Raw genomic sequence first — 17,773 nt, 5'->3', positions numbered from 1 at the left:
TGTTTGCAGAGTGGGGAGGGGGCTTAATGGTTCTGATGTTGTTGATGTTGTTTGAAGTATTATACAGCATACCTTTGATGCTTCGAGTACCTAGGAGTCAACCTACTGGTTCTGTTGTTCTTTCTTGATAGATATAATACTAAAAAAAATATTTTTCCTAGTGTGCCCAGCAGAAGAACTATTATTTAGAACTGGAACATTTTTTTAAAGCAGGTCATCTTGTTTAAAATGGTCTGTTGGACATACTTTGTCATCTTTGGGAAGCCGGGTAACAGCACTGGAAATTTATTTTGCCAACAGCAAGAAAACTGTTAATAGTGGCAGAAAACAAATGCCAGAGGAAGGATCACAGATGTATTTGAATGAGTGTTCAGACTGGGGCTGTATTCATATATCTATGTAAATATTATATTTTTTGTCATAAAAAATCTTGAATCTCTGCTCTAAAACAAATTTGTTAATTTATGTTAAAAAGGTTTTTGTAGGGCTGGTACATATTTCAACAAAATATAACATTTTCTCATTTGTGGAAATAGAAAACCTGATCAAAATGAAAAGGTTTTCCAAGTTAATGTGTTGGGGTTTTTTTTAAATAAATGGGTAACAGGTATCTCATTTGAAACCTCCTTCTGTCAGGAACAACGTTTGCGTTACCTGAAGCAGCAAGAGCGTCGCCAGCAGCAGTCTGTTTCTGAGAGTGAAAAGCTTCAAAAACTTAAAGAACGTGTTGAAACCCAAGAGACAAAGCTGAAAAAAATCCGTGCCATGAGAGGACAAGTGGACTACAGCAAGATGATGAATGGCAATTTGTGTATGTGGAATTCTTAATTTATTTAAATTTACTGTTGACTGCATGACGAGGAAATAATGCTATATTGTATGTCAGTATAGCATTGAAGCAGGTTTTCACATTCAACATTTTTTGTTTTATGGAGGTTCTGGATTTCCATTAAATTTTTATGTGACAGAACCTTTTGTTAGTTTTATATTGTCAAACATAAAGTCAGAATAAGTCTATTCTGTAAGTATTCAGAAATATTATGACTGGTAGCAAATTTGCAATACAAATATTTAATGTATATTTTAGATGTAAAGCTATTGTGGTGTGTTTATTAGTACTTGTATAATTAAAAAAATAACAATTCTGCTTTATTTAATTGTTTCTTGTTATTTTTATCTTGTTAATTTTAGCAACTGAAATTGAGCATATAAGTGCCATGTTCCAGGAAAAGCAGCAGGAGTTGCAGGCTGCAGTGTTAAAAGTGGATCAACTCACTCAGCAACTGGAGGATTTAAGGAAAGGGAAACTGAATGGGTTTCAGTCATACAATGGACAAATGACAGGGCCTGCAGCAGTAGAATTAAAAAAGTTGTATCAAGAGCTACAGGTAAGTAACAAAATATGCTATTTGAATTACAACAGTATATTTTAAAAGTTGTATTTCTGCTCTTGTGAGTGGCGATTTGGGTCTGTTACACCTCATAAAAGTAATGTGCTGGAATGCTGTTAATGTGTGAGGTTGTAATTGGCATACAGCCTTTTATAAGAAAGAACTTCATTAGCTTTAAAAACTATTTTGTTTCTTATATATGTGATGACACAAAGCGTGCAAGTGTTTTGAAGGGCATTTCTCAGCCCCTAGACATACTGAATGTCCACATAATTTATAATTTACTCTCAAAAAAATTTTGGGAAACTAATTTTGGTACTTTTCTATTATGCACTGATCTGGGTATAGAAAGCTCAATTAGATGTGATCTTAACTTGGAGATGTGACTGTAATTTTATAAGTGTATTGTGAAAATACGGCTATATTGCCTGGTGTGAATAAGCAAAATACATAGGAATTAAATAACACATTTTTATAGAGTAATCAAAAATGAAAACTGCACTATATTCCCTGCACTGTATAGTGCAACATAGTTGCAGTATATTCACACAGTATTCCCTGCATCAATATTGCATATCTCCTCCAAGAAGATTGTTATATCTAGAGCGTAATTCTCACATGCGGAGTAAAGTATCCAGTTTACATTGAAATTTTGTCAAATTGTGTGCTAATGTATCAGAATTTTAAGGGCTTTTTTATTTACTCATGTGCTTTATTGTGATCAAGGGAACAGCTCTAATATACTTAATTTTTTAAAATTAATTTAAATTTCAAAATTACTCTAATTTATTTAGATGAGCAAATACAGCACAGAAATTAATTAATCCTGTTTTCATGCAATAGGAATAAATGTGCTTTTTTTCTATTTTTTCCCCCTTCCCCATTTATACGAGGCATATATGCCTTTGAGTATTTCTAAGTGCAAAGATGCTCAATAGATGAAGATTTCTCTTGTGCTTCATAATGATCCCGTATGTGTTTATCAAGACTTAAATTTGCCTCAGGTGTTTTTTGCTTGTCACATTACCATGAAAATTGGAATACTGAGACAATGTTTCAGTTATTGAAGGTATGAAAAAATGCCATTGGCAAAGCAAGAGAAATAATTATAAAGAGTGTCATGGTTGATTTAAACCATAAAGGTAATCCACCTCATAATCTACTGGAAAACTGCTGTGAAGGTTTCAGTTTAATCCCCATGCGGAGAGGAAGATCTGTGCCCAGTCCCTGCACTAGCAGTTCTGCTAACACCCCTTCCAGACATCATAAAGTCTTGTCTGGAACTGGAAACAGAATCAATAGCATAATTTCTGTTACAGAAATAGTTTTCGTGATAGACAAACTGTCTTGGGTAAGCATAGCTTTAAACAAACATTTTCTGTGATTTCATTCTTCACAGTAGAATTTTCTGAAATGTCTTTCTGCCTAATTCCTCAATCCATTTTCTATAAATGGGTTGCAGTCTGTATGTATTTAATAGGCATCCACTAGTTTTTTAGGATATTTTTTCACCGTTTTCTTCTAAGAGTTGTTCATGATTGCAAATGCTAACTTGACAGGATGTGTGGAAGTGTAAATTAGAGACATTAGAACAAGTTGTTGATCCAAATTCCTTTGAATTTTTTTAACACTGCATTAAAAACCAACTTACCAAGAGGCAGAACGAGAACTGTCCTAACAAGTGGGGTTATATGGTTTTGTTTTTTGGTTGGTTTGTTTGTTTGTTTGTTTTTGAAGATCCGTAACAGGCTTAACCAGGAGCAGAACTCCAAGCTCCAGCAGCAGAAAGAACTCCTAAACAAACGCAATATGGAGGTGGCCATGATGGACAAGCGAATCAACGAGCTGCGCGAACGACTGTACAAGAAAAAAGTTGAGGCACGTCAAAAAGAAAACATTCCTGTAAGATAAACTGTTAAAAGGGCCACACTTCAGTTTATCAAGGGCCTATAAAAACTACATAGAATCTCACTTTGTCCCACTCAAGTAATACAGTTACCTATGATAAAAGCAGCAGGTCTCTTAAAACAATTTTAAGGCTTCTCATAGATGTGTACTGTAAGAAGAATATGTTTGCTTTTATTTTTCTTTATGGCACAAACAATACTATATTAAAAATCAGAAATGTTTATATTTCTAGTAAAGAAAGTATGACTATGTGCTATATGTTTAAAAGCATGAATGCATTAAAAAATTGGGTTTTATAAAATATTATCTTCCAGTATGTAAAATAGATAAAAATATAAAGAGTTCGATAAAGTTAAGCTTAATAGTTGTCTGGAGCTTCAAAAAGATTTTAAGAGATGAATTCTGGATTTTCATATGTATTATTAGCTAGAGGTATTGCTTTAAAAAAACTCAGCACATACATATTTGATCATTTAAGAACTCATTTTAGACCATTTGCTTGAGAAAGGCTCAGTGAAAGAGACCTTGCAGAGACAAAAGTATCTACAAGAGATGTATATTTTTGAGGTGTTGATTTCAAGGAATAAAATTTGTGCTTTCTACTAGGTTTTTTTTGTATTTTAGTAGAAGCACAGAGTATGGTAACTTCATTATTAAGCTGTCCTAACTACAGTGCATGGTTCTAGATAATTAAGTTTAGACCTCTCCATTCATGCAGAAAGGTCTAGATTAAATGGACATTCACGGTTCAATTTGTCTGATTGTTTTCAGTTGAATCGTATTAATGGAACTTCATCGCCCCAGTCGTCCCTGAGTGCTTCAGGAAGGGTGGCAGCAGTAGGACCTTATATCCAAGTTCCAAGTGCTGGCACTTACACTGTACCAGTAGATCCAGTTAAGCCACAGTCTCTCACCATTGCTCCCAACTCAACACATGGAAGATCAAAGTCTGGTAAGTACTTGTGTCATGTTTATTAATACATATGGTTTGAAAAGGGCCAATAAAGAAAAGGCGTAATCTTACAAGACCCTAGTGTTGGCGTAATTGGTGTAGGAGAGGAGGCAAGTTTCAGATGTGTTAATACTATTCTGTATTGTTCTGTATTGTATCCAGTTGTGTGAAATGGACATCAGTCAGTTGATCTGTGGCACTTTTGCTTCTTTCCATGAATATTTTGTAGGAAATTGAGTGTTTTCTTTGAAATTTTACTGGCTGGTACATCCCTAAAAGGAGCATGTTTTCTTCACACATTCTATGTTGTGTCTTTAATAGCTTTTTCAATTAGTTTGTGTGTTTGAATATAATAATGAAATCAACTTTGTGGAATTAAATAATTATTTACAGTATGTTGCTTTTTGTCAAGTAAAAAAAGGCTAGTAAGTAAATAATAATAATACTCCTCAGAAGGAGACTAAATAGAAAAATAGAATAAAACTATGAGAGGTTTTTGTTCCATCTGAAATGTGGGAATTTTTGGTCCTTGAAGCATTTCTGAAATGGAATAACCATGACATTGATACTGTTTACTTGTTTCTGCCCTATTTAGTGAAGAAGCTGCCCCTCCAGAACTCCCCAGAACTTTGTGTCTAAAATTGGCTCCCATGTCTCCCATTATTAATAATTCCATCTACGACATAAAATAGAATTATTATTTAATTTGTGTTGTAGACTGAAGGAAGCAGGTCATATTTGTGGCTTAAGTTCTCAGTTGTAGAAAATCTTACCTGTCTGCTCATACCTTAGGAAAATCAGAATTCTTAAGAAATTATAAGCTAGGAAATATACATAATGCAAATATAAATGCATAATCCCATTGGTCTAACCACAGGGCTTATTTTACCTGGTCTCCTAGGAGAGATCAAAAAGGGGCTAGGAATGACTAGGATGCCAAAGCTGCTGGAATATTCGCATACATTCAAATACTTAAAATTGAATATTCCAGCAAAATTCACGTCATGCTTTCCAGATGGGAGGAAAAGATGGAGGGAAGACAACCTGAACCTCTCTGTAGGAAAGAATGTCGGAAATGCTCCCTGCAAAAACCCCAAGGTCAGGAAGTAAAACTGGCCAAACAAAACTTAAAAAAAAGACTCCAGTCTTTCCGATTGATATTAGTGATTTAGCAGTACCTTTATCAGCTAAAAGTATTCAAAATCTTTACAAACCCATCACTGTGGTTTTATGGGAAAGTCTCAAGAATATGGACTGATTTAATTGTGGGGTGAAGATTCATAGATCCTTCTTCCACATATGAAAAAGGGCACTTCAAAGTTTACCAGTTAAAAAACACAATTTTGTAATATCAACCTCCCGAAAAATATATACCCGCTTCTAGACCTACCTTGGGACTTCTAATATTATGAAAGTAATTATTCTGCCTTAGGACTGACTTTGTATTTATTATTTTGAAGGTACTTGAATGAAGTTCTGTAAAATAGATTTATCTAAGCAGCAGCATATATGCTTCCAGAAAGAAAAAAAATTGAGAATTTATTTCAACTGTCATGCTTTTATTTCTCATTATCTGAGTGTTCCTGTTCTAATGTTCTCCATTGTCATTGTTATAATTTTTCCACCACTTTTTTTCTTTCTTTTTCTGTGTAACTGGATCTGCCTTGGTGCGTCCGGTAGAGACAGACTGTGGGTGTGTGAAAAAATCTCCAGACACCTGGAAGGTTTCTGATTTAGACATAATAGTGGATCCTATTCTGTCACCTCCCACTTCTCTTCAGTCTGCTGTTCACAATGTCATCCGCCTGGCACCTACTCTGTTTGACACCCAGCACTGTGAGTCCATAGAAGATCTCTGGCTAGCTAAGAACTCAGTTTTTAATATGGTCATCTGAGCTCTTGCACACAGATGCATATTAAACAGCATCTTTAGAACTTGTGTTGTGGTCTGGCGTGTAGAAGATGCTGTTGAAATGTACATTGGTTGAGAAGTTGCTTTTCATCTTTGAAGGAAACAGATTTGCAGCAAATTCATCCCAGGAGTACTGGAGTAGTGTATCAGGGATGAGTTTCCTTCTCTGAAAAACCTCAACATTTTCTAAATGTTAGAAATTTCTAGCAATCACTAAAGAGTGCTTTAATGTATTTTGGATTGGATAGATGTATAAAATACAAGCTTAGTTTGAGTTACTTTGTGGGAAACTTCAAGTTTCCGTTTTGCACTGACCCCAGAGTTGGGATAGACGCTCACACTGTCCAAGCCAATACCCAGAGTCTTGCTGGACTTTGAGTGTGCTTCAGTTGCTATAGTAAGTATCCTGGATCCAGACCTACAAATACTTTAGGTAAATTCAGAGAAAATGCACAAAACCTTTTGTGTCTGTGTGTGTCGCTGTCTTATTTATGTAAATACACAATGGCCTGGTGAGAGCTGAAATACACTGGGTGTTACATTTACAGGCACAGGCAAGGGGGTGCATTTGGAGGGGAAGATGGAGCCAGTTGGCTGTGGGGGTGCTGAGAGCAGGAGCTGGGGTGGCCTTGTCAGGAGGGTGTTGGCATCAGATCCCCCTAGACCTGTTTGCACAAAGCCTCATCCAGCCTGGCCTTGAACACCACCTCCAGAGATGGGGCATCCACAACTTGTGTGGACAATTTGTGCCAGTGACTCCCCACCCTCACACTGTAGGTCAGAGAGAAGAGAGTCTGTATTTAGTTCCAGTCTGTTACCTCAGAATCTGGGGATAAACATCCTGATTACAATAAGTTTTTGTGTATCTGTCTTTCTAATAGAAAAGTGTTGAATTTGCAGGTAAGATGTTTAAATCTGTCATGTCTTTTGCTGTTGTTCTGTAAGTGCTTTCCTCATAACTAAACTTATAGATCCAGACGCTTTCATGTTTAGCATGAATCAATTATAACACCTTTCACTGATCTTCAAAACAAAGGTTTTACTGAACTGTAACCTTACTAGAAGTAAAGAATGTCTTGTGTATTTTGTACAGTAAGCATTAATTCAGTGCACAGTTGGAAAATTTGCCATTATTTAGAGCCTAAGTGTTTAGACATCTTTCTGGTTTTGCTCTTGATAACCAAGTGATTAGAAACAATGGCAAACAAAACCCACAACATTTTCAGCTCTTGGATAATGCCAGTATTGAAACTGGGCCTCATTATGTTACTTCCTGGCAGTTTGCAAGTGTGAAAAGTGATTTCTGGACTATATACTGTATTCTCAGTGTAAAAATATGCAAGTGTTAATCCTGCTTTGAGATACTCAGCAAAGGCTTGTGGATAGAAAGTAGAGTGGTGATGGAAAATTCACTCTCATTAGAATGTTCCTATGCAGCTTATTTTGAGACTGTCTACTTTACTAGACAGAGTAAAGTAGATTCAGTTTTCTAGAGGCAGATTCTGTTTTCTAGAGGCTTAGAACTGAAATAGGAAACCTGGCCTCTAAATACCTGATTTTCATTTGATACTGTATTACTGTGGCATCCAGAAATCTCATTGAATCTCCACACATGTCCGATCCCCCTCCATTTTAGCTGCTATCCTGTACTCAAGTCAATTATGTGTTGCACGTCACCTTTACTGATTTAAGTGCTCCACTACAACAATTACAAGCCATAGGGATGGAGGAATGATCTCCAGTCTCCTTAGAGGAAGAGATGCCTGAAATTTAATCTTGTAAAGGCAAATCAAATCCTTACAAGCTAACATTGGATCTATTTAGTTACTATAAACCATATCTAATTATTAGGCTACTTAAACTCTTTTGCTTACTTAGAGAACTGAAACTAGTCTCACACAGTTAATAAAGTAACATCAATGCATCTAGGATTTCATTAAGGATTTGTTGTCTCAGTTTATGTGCAGCTGTGCATGATATTTTGCATATGATGAAGATAAAAGCCCATGACTTGTGTCCACACTGTGAGTTAAAGTTGTCAGCTGACTTAATAAATTTATTTAATATTAAATCTCTGGGGCAATTCTTATCAGGTGAGTATGTTGAGGAAAAACAAAAGGTGAGTTAACCACCACTTCCAGCAAAGGAATGTGTGCTTTTGTTCCACCCTGCTGTTGAAGGGAGTTTTTTCATCCTGTTATGGGTGAATGAATCTGGTAACCACAGTTTAAATTTGGAGTAAGTCCACTCGGGGCTTACATCGACTTAACGTTTAGTGTCATTTGACAGTGTCTCTGGATAGTACCCAAAGAATTGTGTTGATTAAGTGTTCCTGTACAGATTGTTGCTCTGAATTTGTTTGCCTTTTAATAGCAGAATATGCAACACTCAAGCTAAAATTTTAATCACATTTTTTCTATAGAAATTTTCAGTGCTATTTGAATATTAAAGGGTAGTGAACAGCACATTCTATGCAGTGATTTGGCTTTCAGTATTGATTTCTGAATCAAATATTAATAATCATCTCATAGTAGTGAGATTATTATTAATATACTTACCATAATTATCTCACTTCTAGAATAAAACTAATCCCACTGTAATCCCAGCTGTTTTATTTCACATGTTTTGCTTGTTTGCAATGCTAGTATGGATTGTCTTAAATCTAGTATTTTTGTCTATTTTCAAGCTAACGATGGAAATTGGCCGATACTTAAACAGAGCTCAGCCCCTGTGGTAAAACCCCCTCAGATCTCCAGCACAGACTGGAAAGAATCAAGCATGGATACCGCTTTAAAACAAGGAACAATATCCAGCCAGCCCTTGCCAACTTCAGTATTAGGAAGTACTGATAAGCTGGTGAGTTTCATCTGTGACATATTTATAGATCTGCTTTGTTGAAATCATGAACCTTTGGCTTTCATAGCTGAACTCACTTCAATTAGATACACATTCCATTTCCCTGCTGCTGTTTATTTTAAAAGTCATAAAGAAAATTACCTTTGTATTTCTTCCATTCCTTTCTGTTTTTATCACATTCAAATGTGTGGGTTTGTTTCAACTACAGTACTTTGTATTCCTTCCTTTTCTTTTATATATCTAATCTCCCCTTTTCTCTCTATGCTTCTCCTAATCCTCTCCACCCTCCTTCATGTATTTCTAATTCATATCTTAATCTTTTTGTTTTGTAGAGATTATTACTATTTCAATGTACTATTTTTCTCATAAAAATCTCATAAAAAAGAAGTCATTAAATCCATCCTTAAGTGAGTCCACTAGTGGTATCTGTCTGCACTGTTGTGCTAGTACTTTATGAATTCTTTAAGACTATAATCTCTAAAGAATAAGGACTTGGTCTTTAAGTTGTTTTGGTAAACTCTGACAGCATATATTTTCAAGTATGTTATCAACTAGACACTGAGATCTGGAACCTAGAACAAGTTACTCAGGCTTTGCATGTATGCAAATATTTTTGAATTGATATGAATGTGTTACAACTGAAGGTGCCTTTAAACAGTGGCTTTTGTCTGAGGTATGATGAGATCCTCTGATAAACCCAGAATCATATCTAGTGAGAAAGGAACACAAATTGTTTGTTTTGCCTCCTTTGCTGTCCCACAAGATTTCTAGTATGTTGAAAGAGGGATATTCTTGCTCAGAAGTACTTTATTTAATTAAATGGTATATATTATTTATTGTTCTTACACAGGGTCTTGACCTGGGGAAGGTGCCACCAACAGTTCCTGGTGTAAGCAAGCAGTTGCCTCAGAACTATGGGACCTATCCAAGCCCAGTTCCCTTAGGAACAGGTTCTACAAACTCTCTAGAAAGAAGGAAGGATGGCAGCCTGCCCAGGCCTGGCACCAGTATAGCAAATCGGCAAAGGCCGGTTCCTCTCCCGCCACCCAGCAACGTGCACCAGCCCAGCTCTTCACAGCAGATCCAGCAGAGAATTTCGGTCCCTCCCAGCCCCACGTATCAACCCTCCGGTCCCCCCTTATTCCCAGGAGGAGAGGGCAGACCAGAACTGCCTTTGACTGTGGCAATCAGACCTTTTCTTGCTGATAAAGGATCCAGACCTCAGTCTCCCAGAAAAGGGCCACAGACAGTGAATTCCAGTTCCATCTACTCAGTGTATCTTCAGCAAGCAACACCGCCAAAGAATTACCAGCAAGCTGTGTACAATACTTTAAATAAGTCAGTAAAAGCAGGTAGAATATATTTTGCTTTTTTTCTTTGAAATACATTCAGATCTACTTTCTTGGTTTAGTTGACTTATCAGTTTGGAAAACTTGTCTGTATGTGTGAGAAAAGTTATTTTTGTGCATGCAGCATAGCGGCAAAGTCATCCAATATATTTTTGAGGTTATCAATAAGTATGAATTGATTAACCTTTTATTTTAAGACAAGATGCAATTGGAACAATATAGACTGGATACTTTACCAATACTTTGATAAATAAGTTGAAAAAAACAGTATTTAGGTAAGAGAGTTTTTCTTCTCTTACTGTTTCCTCATGAAAGAGGAAAAAGATTCCAGATGCTACTTGTATCTTATAATTGTAAGAAGCATCGGCATCACCAACAGGTAAGTATTTATTTCTGTTTTGACAGTCCCCAGAACAATATTTTTTTTCTTTCTGTATTAGTATCAAACAAGTAGCAATAGTTTATTTATAAATATTTTGTTATACAATTTAAGAACAGCTCTTCACTGTTTTCCATCTTTCTTTTCTTCAGTTTATGGAAAACCTGTATTACAGTCTGGTTCAACCTCTCCCTCACCCTTGCCATTCCTTCATGGCTCTTTGCCTGCCCAGTCTCCCTCACAGCCACAATCTCAGCCTCAGACTGAGGTCACTGAAAAAGATCAAGAGCTGGAAAATGCCCCACCACCCAGTGAAAACAGCAATGTGGAAAACATTCCCCGTCCTCTCAGTCCTACTAAACTCACCCCTATTGTGCACTCACCCCTACGGTATCAGAGTGATGCTGACCTCGAGGCTCTGAGGAGAAAACTGGCTAATGCTCCGAGGCCGTTAAAGAAACGCAGCTCCATCACCGAGCCAGAGGGACCGAGTGGACCCAATATACAAAAATTATTGTATCAGCGCTTTAATACCCTGGCTGGAGGGATAGAAAGTGCTCCTTTTTATCAGCCAAGCAATCCACAGGACTTCATAGGCAACTTAGCTGACGTTGATAACGGGAACGCCAGCACCAATGGCAATATTGAAGAACCAATCCCCGTGCAACCTACAGTTCCTGTCCCTGATGAACCACCCCCTTCATCAGATGCCAATGATAATGAGTTACCTTCTCCCGCTACCGAGGAGCTGATAAGCACTGAAACCACAAATCAAACACCTGAGACAACTGAAGACAACAACAACAATCTTGCTATAGTTCCTTCTACTGAGCAGTCACCCAGTCCCACACCAGAGGCCAGTTCTCCAGTAGAAGATGAAGCTCCTTTGCCACCTGCTCTTCCTCCTCCACTTCCTCCAGTAAGTAATAAAGCAAAAGAACAACTTTGTAAACTACAGAATTAGCTTTGTGCTTAAGCATCACTGGAACATGCTAAGCTTGTGCTCAGTGGTATCTTTGCACTTTGAGTCTCATGATATTAAAAGGAAAGAAAACCAAAAAAAGGAGAGTTCCAGGGAGAATTCTGATGGATTAGATTCTTTACTACTCTAGCTGCTTAATAAGGAAAATATGCGAACAGGTAATGGGAGGTTGTGTATGTATTTGTCCAGGCCTTCATAGATAGCTTACCCTTAGTTTCATACAAATAGTTATGTCAGTGGGAAGCTTTTTCATTTGCAGACAAGCTGAAATAGCTGTTCTGGGGAAACCGCACTGCTTTTGCCCTCTCAGAGAAAATAGACCCAGGCTAACTCTAGAAGCTGCACAGCTGGCTCGTGATAGCAGAAATGTTCTTCTGATGGGCTTGTCACATACTTCAAATTGCTTCCAAAGTCCATCCTCCAGCTGCACTAAAATCTTTTAAATACTTGCCATTACTAAAATCTACCACATTTGGAGAATTGAAAAATACAGAAAAAACTGGATCTTATTCTTTGTTGTTGTGGTATCACTCACTCTTTGAAACCAAGGTTCATCCTCACTTTCAGATACAGGTAGAAACCTTGCATTCCTCTGAGAATTTAACTGCAGTGTGCACAAGGCTTTGTATGGTTTTCCATGAGCCCCATAAGGGCCAGGATACTTCTGGGAGAATGGGATATGGTAGCAACTAATACTACTCAGAATGTGAAGGGTTTATTTTCCAAACTGAAATAGCCATCCTATATAGGATCGTAAGAGAAAACAGATCCTACAGAGCTAGAGACTAAAAGCATTCTATAAAAGCTGTAGTTAGTAATAGATTATTTTTTCCCCAGGAAGTGACAAGGACACATGTAAGGGATCCAGAATATTCTCAAAACACATTTAAATGTGCTTCAGATCTTGAAAATGCTGCTTCTGATAACACCTGCTAGAATGCCACATAAAATAGCTTAATGTTCTGTACTTTCTGTTCCTACAACAAAACTCCCAACTTGCCAGGCCTGACCTAACACAGAGACTCATGCTAATTCAAGGCATTGATTCCTCTAAGTACAGACTCTGGCTTAATTGTGTGGTGCTTTCCAGGCTAAGCAAAAGTTTTCACAGTGTCTCAGATAATCCACCAGTAATATGCACAGCTTATATTAGATACAATTAAGATGATGATGCTTAAAACACTGACTTAAGTACTTCATTCCTTGTACTCATTATCTTTAATTAGAAGCTTTGAAATTATATTGGCTTGCTTTTTCATTTTTTCACTGCATAAAATGTAGTAATGTATCAAGCCTTTTATTTAGAGACTTTTAAATAGAAATGATTGCATAGTTCTAAATATCATTTAAGGAAGATTCATAAATGAATCATTTTTCTACTTGTACAACCTGAAGTGATGCCTTCCAACTTTAATCTCTACCCAGACAAAACGTACCAACTTGAAGAAACCCAACTCAGAAAGAACAGGCCATGGTTTGAGAGTGAAGTTCAATCCCTTGGCTCTCCTCCTAGATGCTTCTCTGGAGGGTGAATTTGATCTGGTACAACGAATCATATATGAGGTAAGTTTTCAAACAATGGAAACCTTATGCAGTATTCAGGAAGAAGAAAGTGCTGAACTAATCTATGTTTTCAACAGGTTGATGATCCCAGTAAACCAAATGATGAAGGCATCACACCTTTGCATAATGCAGTGTGTGCTGGTCATCACCACATTGTGAAGTTCCTGCTCGATTTTGGTGTAAATGTAAATGCAGCAGATAGTGATGGGTGGTAAGTGTCAAGATTTTTAACCTAGTATCTGGGAGAAGCACCATTCAGATACACATTCAAAATGTAGCTGAGATCTGTTTTGGGAACAATTTCCTTTCTCTTTATCTCCAGCAAATGAGTACTCTTTAAGCTGTAGGTGGAGACGAACTCAAAGGCAAGGTTACAGCTTCCCAAGCAAGCACACTTAAACCATAAATTAGACAACAGTTTGTGATAATTAGTGGTAGAGTGGCATTTCTTGTTCAGATGCTGAAATAATTAAACTATAAATAACGAATGACAAAAGTTAATTTGCTTAAGTTTCTTCATCAAAGATCCCATTACACATACTAGTGTTCTTGAAGAATCTCACCTTACAGGTAGTTGTAGCATTCCTGAAGTCTTTAGGGGGAGAAATGTGAATCCTCACCTTTGTTTTACCTTTCAGGTTTCCTTGTATTAGAAAATACCCTTTTACACCCACAGCTTTGTAAGCTGTGAAAATTATTAGTTTTGCTATCATCTGTTTCATAATGCTTGGCTTTACTGGAGTCAGGTAAATCCTGAAATCCACCCTAGCTGCATGACAGGTTTTAGACAATGCATACACATACTACAAACATAAAGAAAAATTTCCTTTTAAAATAGACAGGCTCTGCATGGCAAGATGAAAGTTAGGACTCATGGAAGCTTCTTTTTTCACATGTACATTTTTTTTGCTTTATTTCAGGACACCCTTGCATTGTGCAGCTTCTTGCAATAGTGTTCATCTCTGTAAACTGCTGGTTGAATCTGGGGCAGCTATTTTTGCTTCAACTATAAGTGATATAGAAACTGCTGCAGACAAGTGTGAGGAGATGGAAGAAGGTTATATTCAGTGTTCCCAGTTTTTGTATGGTAAGCTGTGACATTTACCAACTCTTTTCTAAGACTGATTCTGATTTGTCCCTCTGATCTGTGTGAAACATCTGCTTAGGCCCCAGACTGGATGATAAGGCCCATCATGCCCCTGTGCTTTCCAAGTGCTAAAACCAGAATAACCTTTTCACTGTGATGTTGGTCTTAGTCCTTCTGGGTTTTGAATTACTTCTTAGGCTCCTTCAAATGTTAAGATTTTTAAAGTTTTAATTTGGCTTCATTTCAAGGAAATGCTTCTACGGGAAGGTTTGACTGTAACATTGAGCTGTCAAGTATTTTGACAAGAGAGACTTTTAACTTCCAGATGCACAAATTTCTAGCAGATCACACAAAGAAAGAAATACACTTTATGAATAATCAACTTACAGAAGGTGCTTAGTTATTAAAATATATTTTGCAAGAAAAGTACTTCAATGGAGCAGACAAATTTTTAATTTCCATCAGAAGATTTAAGCTTCATTAAGGCTCCGTCAGATCTGACATTGTGTGAATTCCGAAAGCCTCGAGTGTCCCTGTACGAGGCCTGCTGTAGGAAGCAGTTTCCTACATGTATAATAAAAGAGGAAAACCTCGTTCTCTGAAATATTCTGTAAGATTTTTTTATATCATGCAGTTAAATTTCTGACAACATTTCATCATTAAAGTGCTGAAAACTGTTCATGAAATGTTATTAAAAGGAGACTAATACTTGGGCCACCATGTCAATAATAAAAATTTCAGAGGGGACAAAGAGGCTATTTTACCATCTGGTGTTGTTAACAGGAGTGCAGGAGAAGCTGGGAGTGATGAATAAAGGGGTGGTGTATGCTCTGTGGGATTATGAAGCCCAGAACAATGATGAGCTGTCATTCCATGAGGGCGATGCCATCACTATTCTGAGGCGCAAGGATGACAACGAAACGGAGTGGTGGTGGGCCCGCCTCAATGACAAGGAAGGCTATGTGCCTAAAAACCTTCTGGGGGTAAGTTCTTTCACACTCTTCCTTCTATTTTTCACATGCACCTGAAGTAGGAACAGCAGATAGATCTTAGGTAAGAATCCCTCTGTGCACCATCCACAGCACTGTGAAGTGGTGTAAAGCAGATTACCTTTATTCTCTCTGGCTTCTGTGCCATTGTAAACAAACAGAAGAGGCTACTGTTAGGAGATTGGTGCTGGTTGTCATTGAGCAAGTTAGTTTCTTTAATACAGTTTATGTTTTAATGAGACTTTTTTCTCCCCCTTGGCTAAAATACAGAGCCCTTGTGGAAAGCTCAGTGACTCTATTAGGCAGCTTGAAGCCTTGGTTCAGATAATTCTTTGGGAATGTTTTTAATACCTGGCACAAGATAGGAAGATAGGTGTGTGTGTTAGAACAGGAAAGAGCCTTGAAGATGACAACTGTGGGCACATCATTTATGCTGCTCAGACAGATGGAACACTGTCACAAGAGGCCAGGAATGTAAAGTGACTAAGTAGAGAGCTACTGAGGACAAAATGCATAAGAGAACCTTGCAGAGCAGGAAATAAGCTCTCCAGAGTACTCAACAGGGAATTTTTGTACTTATGTAAAAGCATCCTTTGTCTGTTCTGGATCTTCAGCTAAATGCACCACGTCATTTTCAGAGCAGCCATGCCATGTTGCTGCCATTGGCAGGAGTAAATCAGCCCTTTTCCTCCTGTTTTTCAGGAGTTGCCTAAGAACACCCCCAAGCTTACAAAAACCTCACCCCCCCAAAATACTTCACCACCCAGTTCTGCCTAATAAGTACCCCTCAGTTACAAATTATTTAAGTTGGTATTAACCATGCAAAGCCTAATACTGTTATTCTATTTTTTTTAGTTATATCCACGAATAAAACCTCGACAGCGAACCCTTGCTTGAATTCAGTTGTACAGCAGTGCAGCACCATGCTGGTAACTGGAAACTTAGAACATACACTGGAGCCATCATTTTTGATCATTTCACACAGAGAAATAAAACTATGATATTTAGTTTTAATGGTGCTTTCTCTTGTTAAATGGACAGCATCCAGGATTTCCAAGATCTACAGTTTGTAAATGAGGATCGTTTCTGTGTGACCCAGCACTGACGAGGAGAGCTACCGACAGTGTTGCGCCAACTCTCGTCTAACGCGGTGTTTTGAGTCAGAGTTCTGTGGTAGGAGCTTTCTTGTGTTCCGTGTTCAGAGGTGTCATTTGCAGAGTGCAGATGCACTGTCAGTTTGCTCCAACCCCCCACAGCAACTGTCCCATGTCGGGATTTTGGGTATTTCTGTTCAATACCAGTGAATGTTGAGTTCTCATTACCGATCAGCTCTTTGGGTTCTAGGACACAAGATCTTCACCTGTTCCATGCATAATTAAGTAGTTACCAAAGCTTGGTATAGGCTAGGATTTTAGGTGGCAACATGCTCAACACTTAAATCCTAGCCTGGACAACCCCAACAAAAGCTTTACCTAGTCTAGCATCTTGCATTATTTGCATTTAGAATCAAGCTAGAGAACTAACAAAACCAACAGTATTTGTACACTTCTCAAAGACCCTACACAATATTTCACTTGGTGTTTTATTTTCTTATTATTCAGCCTACAGCACCGGTGTTACCTCTACGAATGTAAAGGTTCCCCTACTAACCCCCCAAGCTCGTCCAGCCTGGACACAACAGTTAGTACTGAAGTTGCAGCAGCTTAAGGGATTTGTATGTCTGCAGGGATGAAAGTGCAATAGTTGAAAAGGGTAAGAGTCTGGTAAGGGTTATACTGTGTCACCTGAAGTCTGCCTGAGTCTAGAAGAAAATATGAAGGACTGGATAGAAGTGGAATGAGGGTCGTTTAGATGCCAAGTCGAGGAGAAGAAAGAAAAAAGGTTTAGAGAAGGATTTAAGAAAGGCAATAGCTTATTTGAGGACAGTTTCTGTGGTTCTTGGCAGCCTACAACTGCTGCCAAGGCAAGTTATGCAATAACCTGTTCCACTACATTGTAGTTTCAAGCAAAAAAGAAAAACCCCACAAACAGGCACTTCACTGGAGTTTTAATTGTACCTGATTTTATATACCAAAAGTATATTTTGAATTTCCCATTATAAGTTTTAGCCATATTTCCTGTAATTTTCTCCCATTTAACAGTATGCAATTTGATTAACTCTTCATGTACAAGTTCTGTGTATAATTTATATATCCATTTCTGCAGTGCTGTAACTTGCTTTTACCACAGGTCAGCATTAACTGTATATATTGTGGTGAAAAGTGAAAGGGTATTATTGTTGAAGAATCTGCTACATGAATGTGATGATTTCAAGAGCCTATGATACACTAATTCAGAGAAAATGTAAATGTGCACAATAAAGTACTGCTAAGGCATGGCTGCATTCTCCACTCTTTCTAGAGGTC

At 37.6% G+C, this 17,773-nt stretch overlaps 1 protein-coding gene across 5 annotated transcripts in view; it reads left to right on the top strand.

The window, feature by feature from the left end:
* The window catches only part of PPP1R13B (protein phosphatase 1 regulatory subunit 13B), a 68,458-nt gene extending 50,715 nt beyond the window's left edge, over positions 1–17,743 (top strand). For 2 of the 5 annotated variants that reach the window (XM_014249824.2, XM_014249822.2), the window contains exons 6-18: positions 637–811; positions 1,192–1,388; positions 3,129–3,293; positions 4,071–4,251; positions 5,932–6,087; positions 8,850–9,019; positions 9,870–10,371; positions 10,900–11,666; positions 13,155–13,292; positions 13,370–13,503; positions 14,213–14,379; positions 15,163–15,362; positions 16,224–17,743. In XM_014249824.2, the coding sequence (XP_014105299.2) occupies positions 637–811; positions 1,192–1,388; positions 3,129–3,293; positions 4,071–4,251; positions 5,932–6,087; positions 8,850–9,019; positions 9,870–10,371; positions 10,900–11,666; positions 13,155–13,292; positions 13,370–13,503; positions 14,213–14,379; positions 15,163–15,362; positions 16,224–16,265 (2,994 nt within the window). In that variant the 3' untranslated portion in view covers positions 16,266–17,743. The remainder of the gene's footprint in view (positions 1–636; positions 812–1,191; positions 1,389–3,128; positions 3,294–4,070; positions 4,252–5,931; positions 6,088–8,849; positions 9,020–9,869; positions 10,372–10,899; positions 11,667–13,154; positions 13,293–13,369; positions 13,504–14,212; positions 14,380–15,162; positions 15,363–16,223) is intronic. The other 3 variants (XM_014249823.2, XM_005520089.2, XM_014249825.2) reach the window with 3 other exon arrangements.
* The last annotated feature ends 30 nt before the right edge of the window (positions 17,744–17,773 follow it).

Source organism: Pseudopodoces humilis, chromosome 7 (assembly GCF_049639895.1).
Source record: "Pseudopodoces humilis isolate 2021_Gansu_Grassland_sample_001 chromosome 7, ASM4963989v1, whole genome shotgun sequence".
NCBI lineage: Eukaryota > Metazoa > Chordata > Aves > Passeriformes > Paridae > Pseudopodoces > Pseudopodoces humilis.
This window is presented reverse-complemented; position numbering and strand designations above follow the sequence as displayed.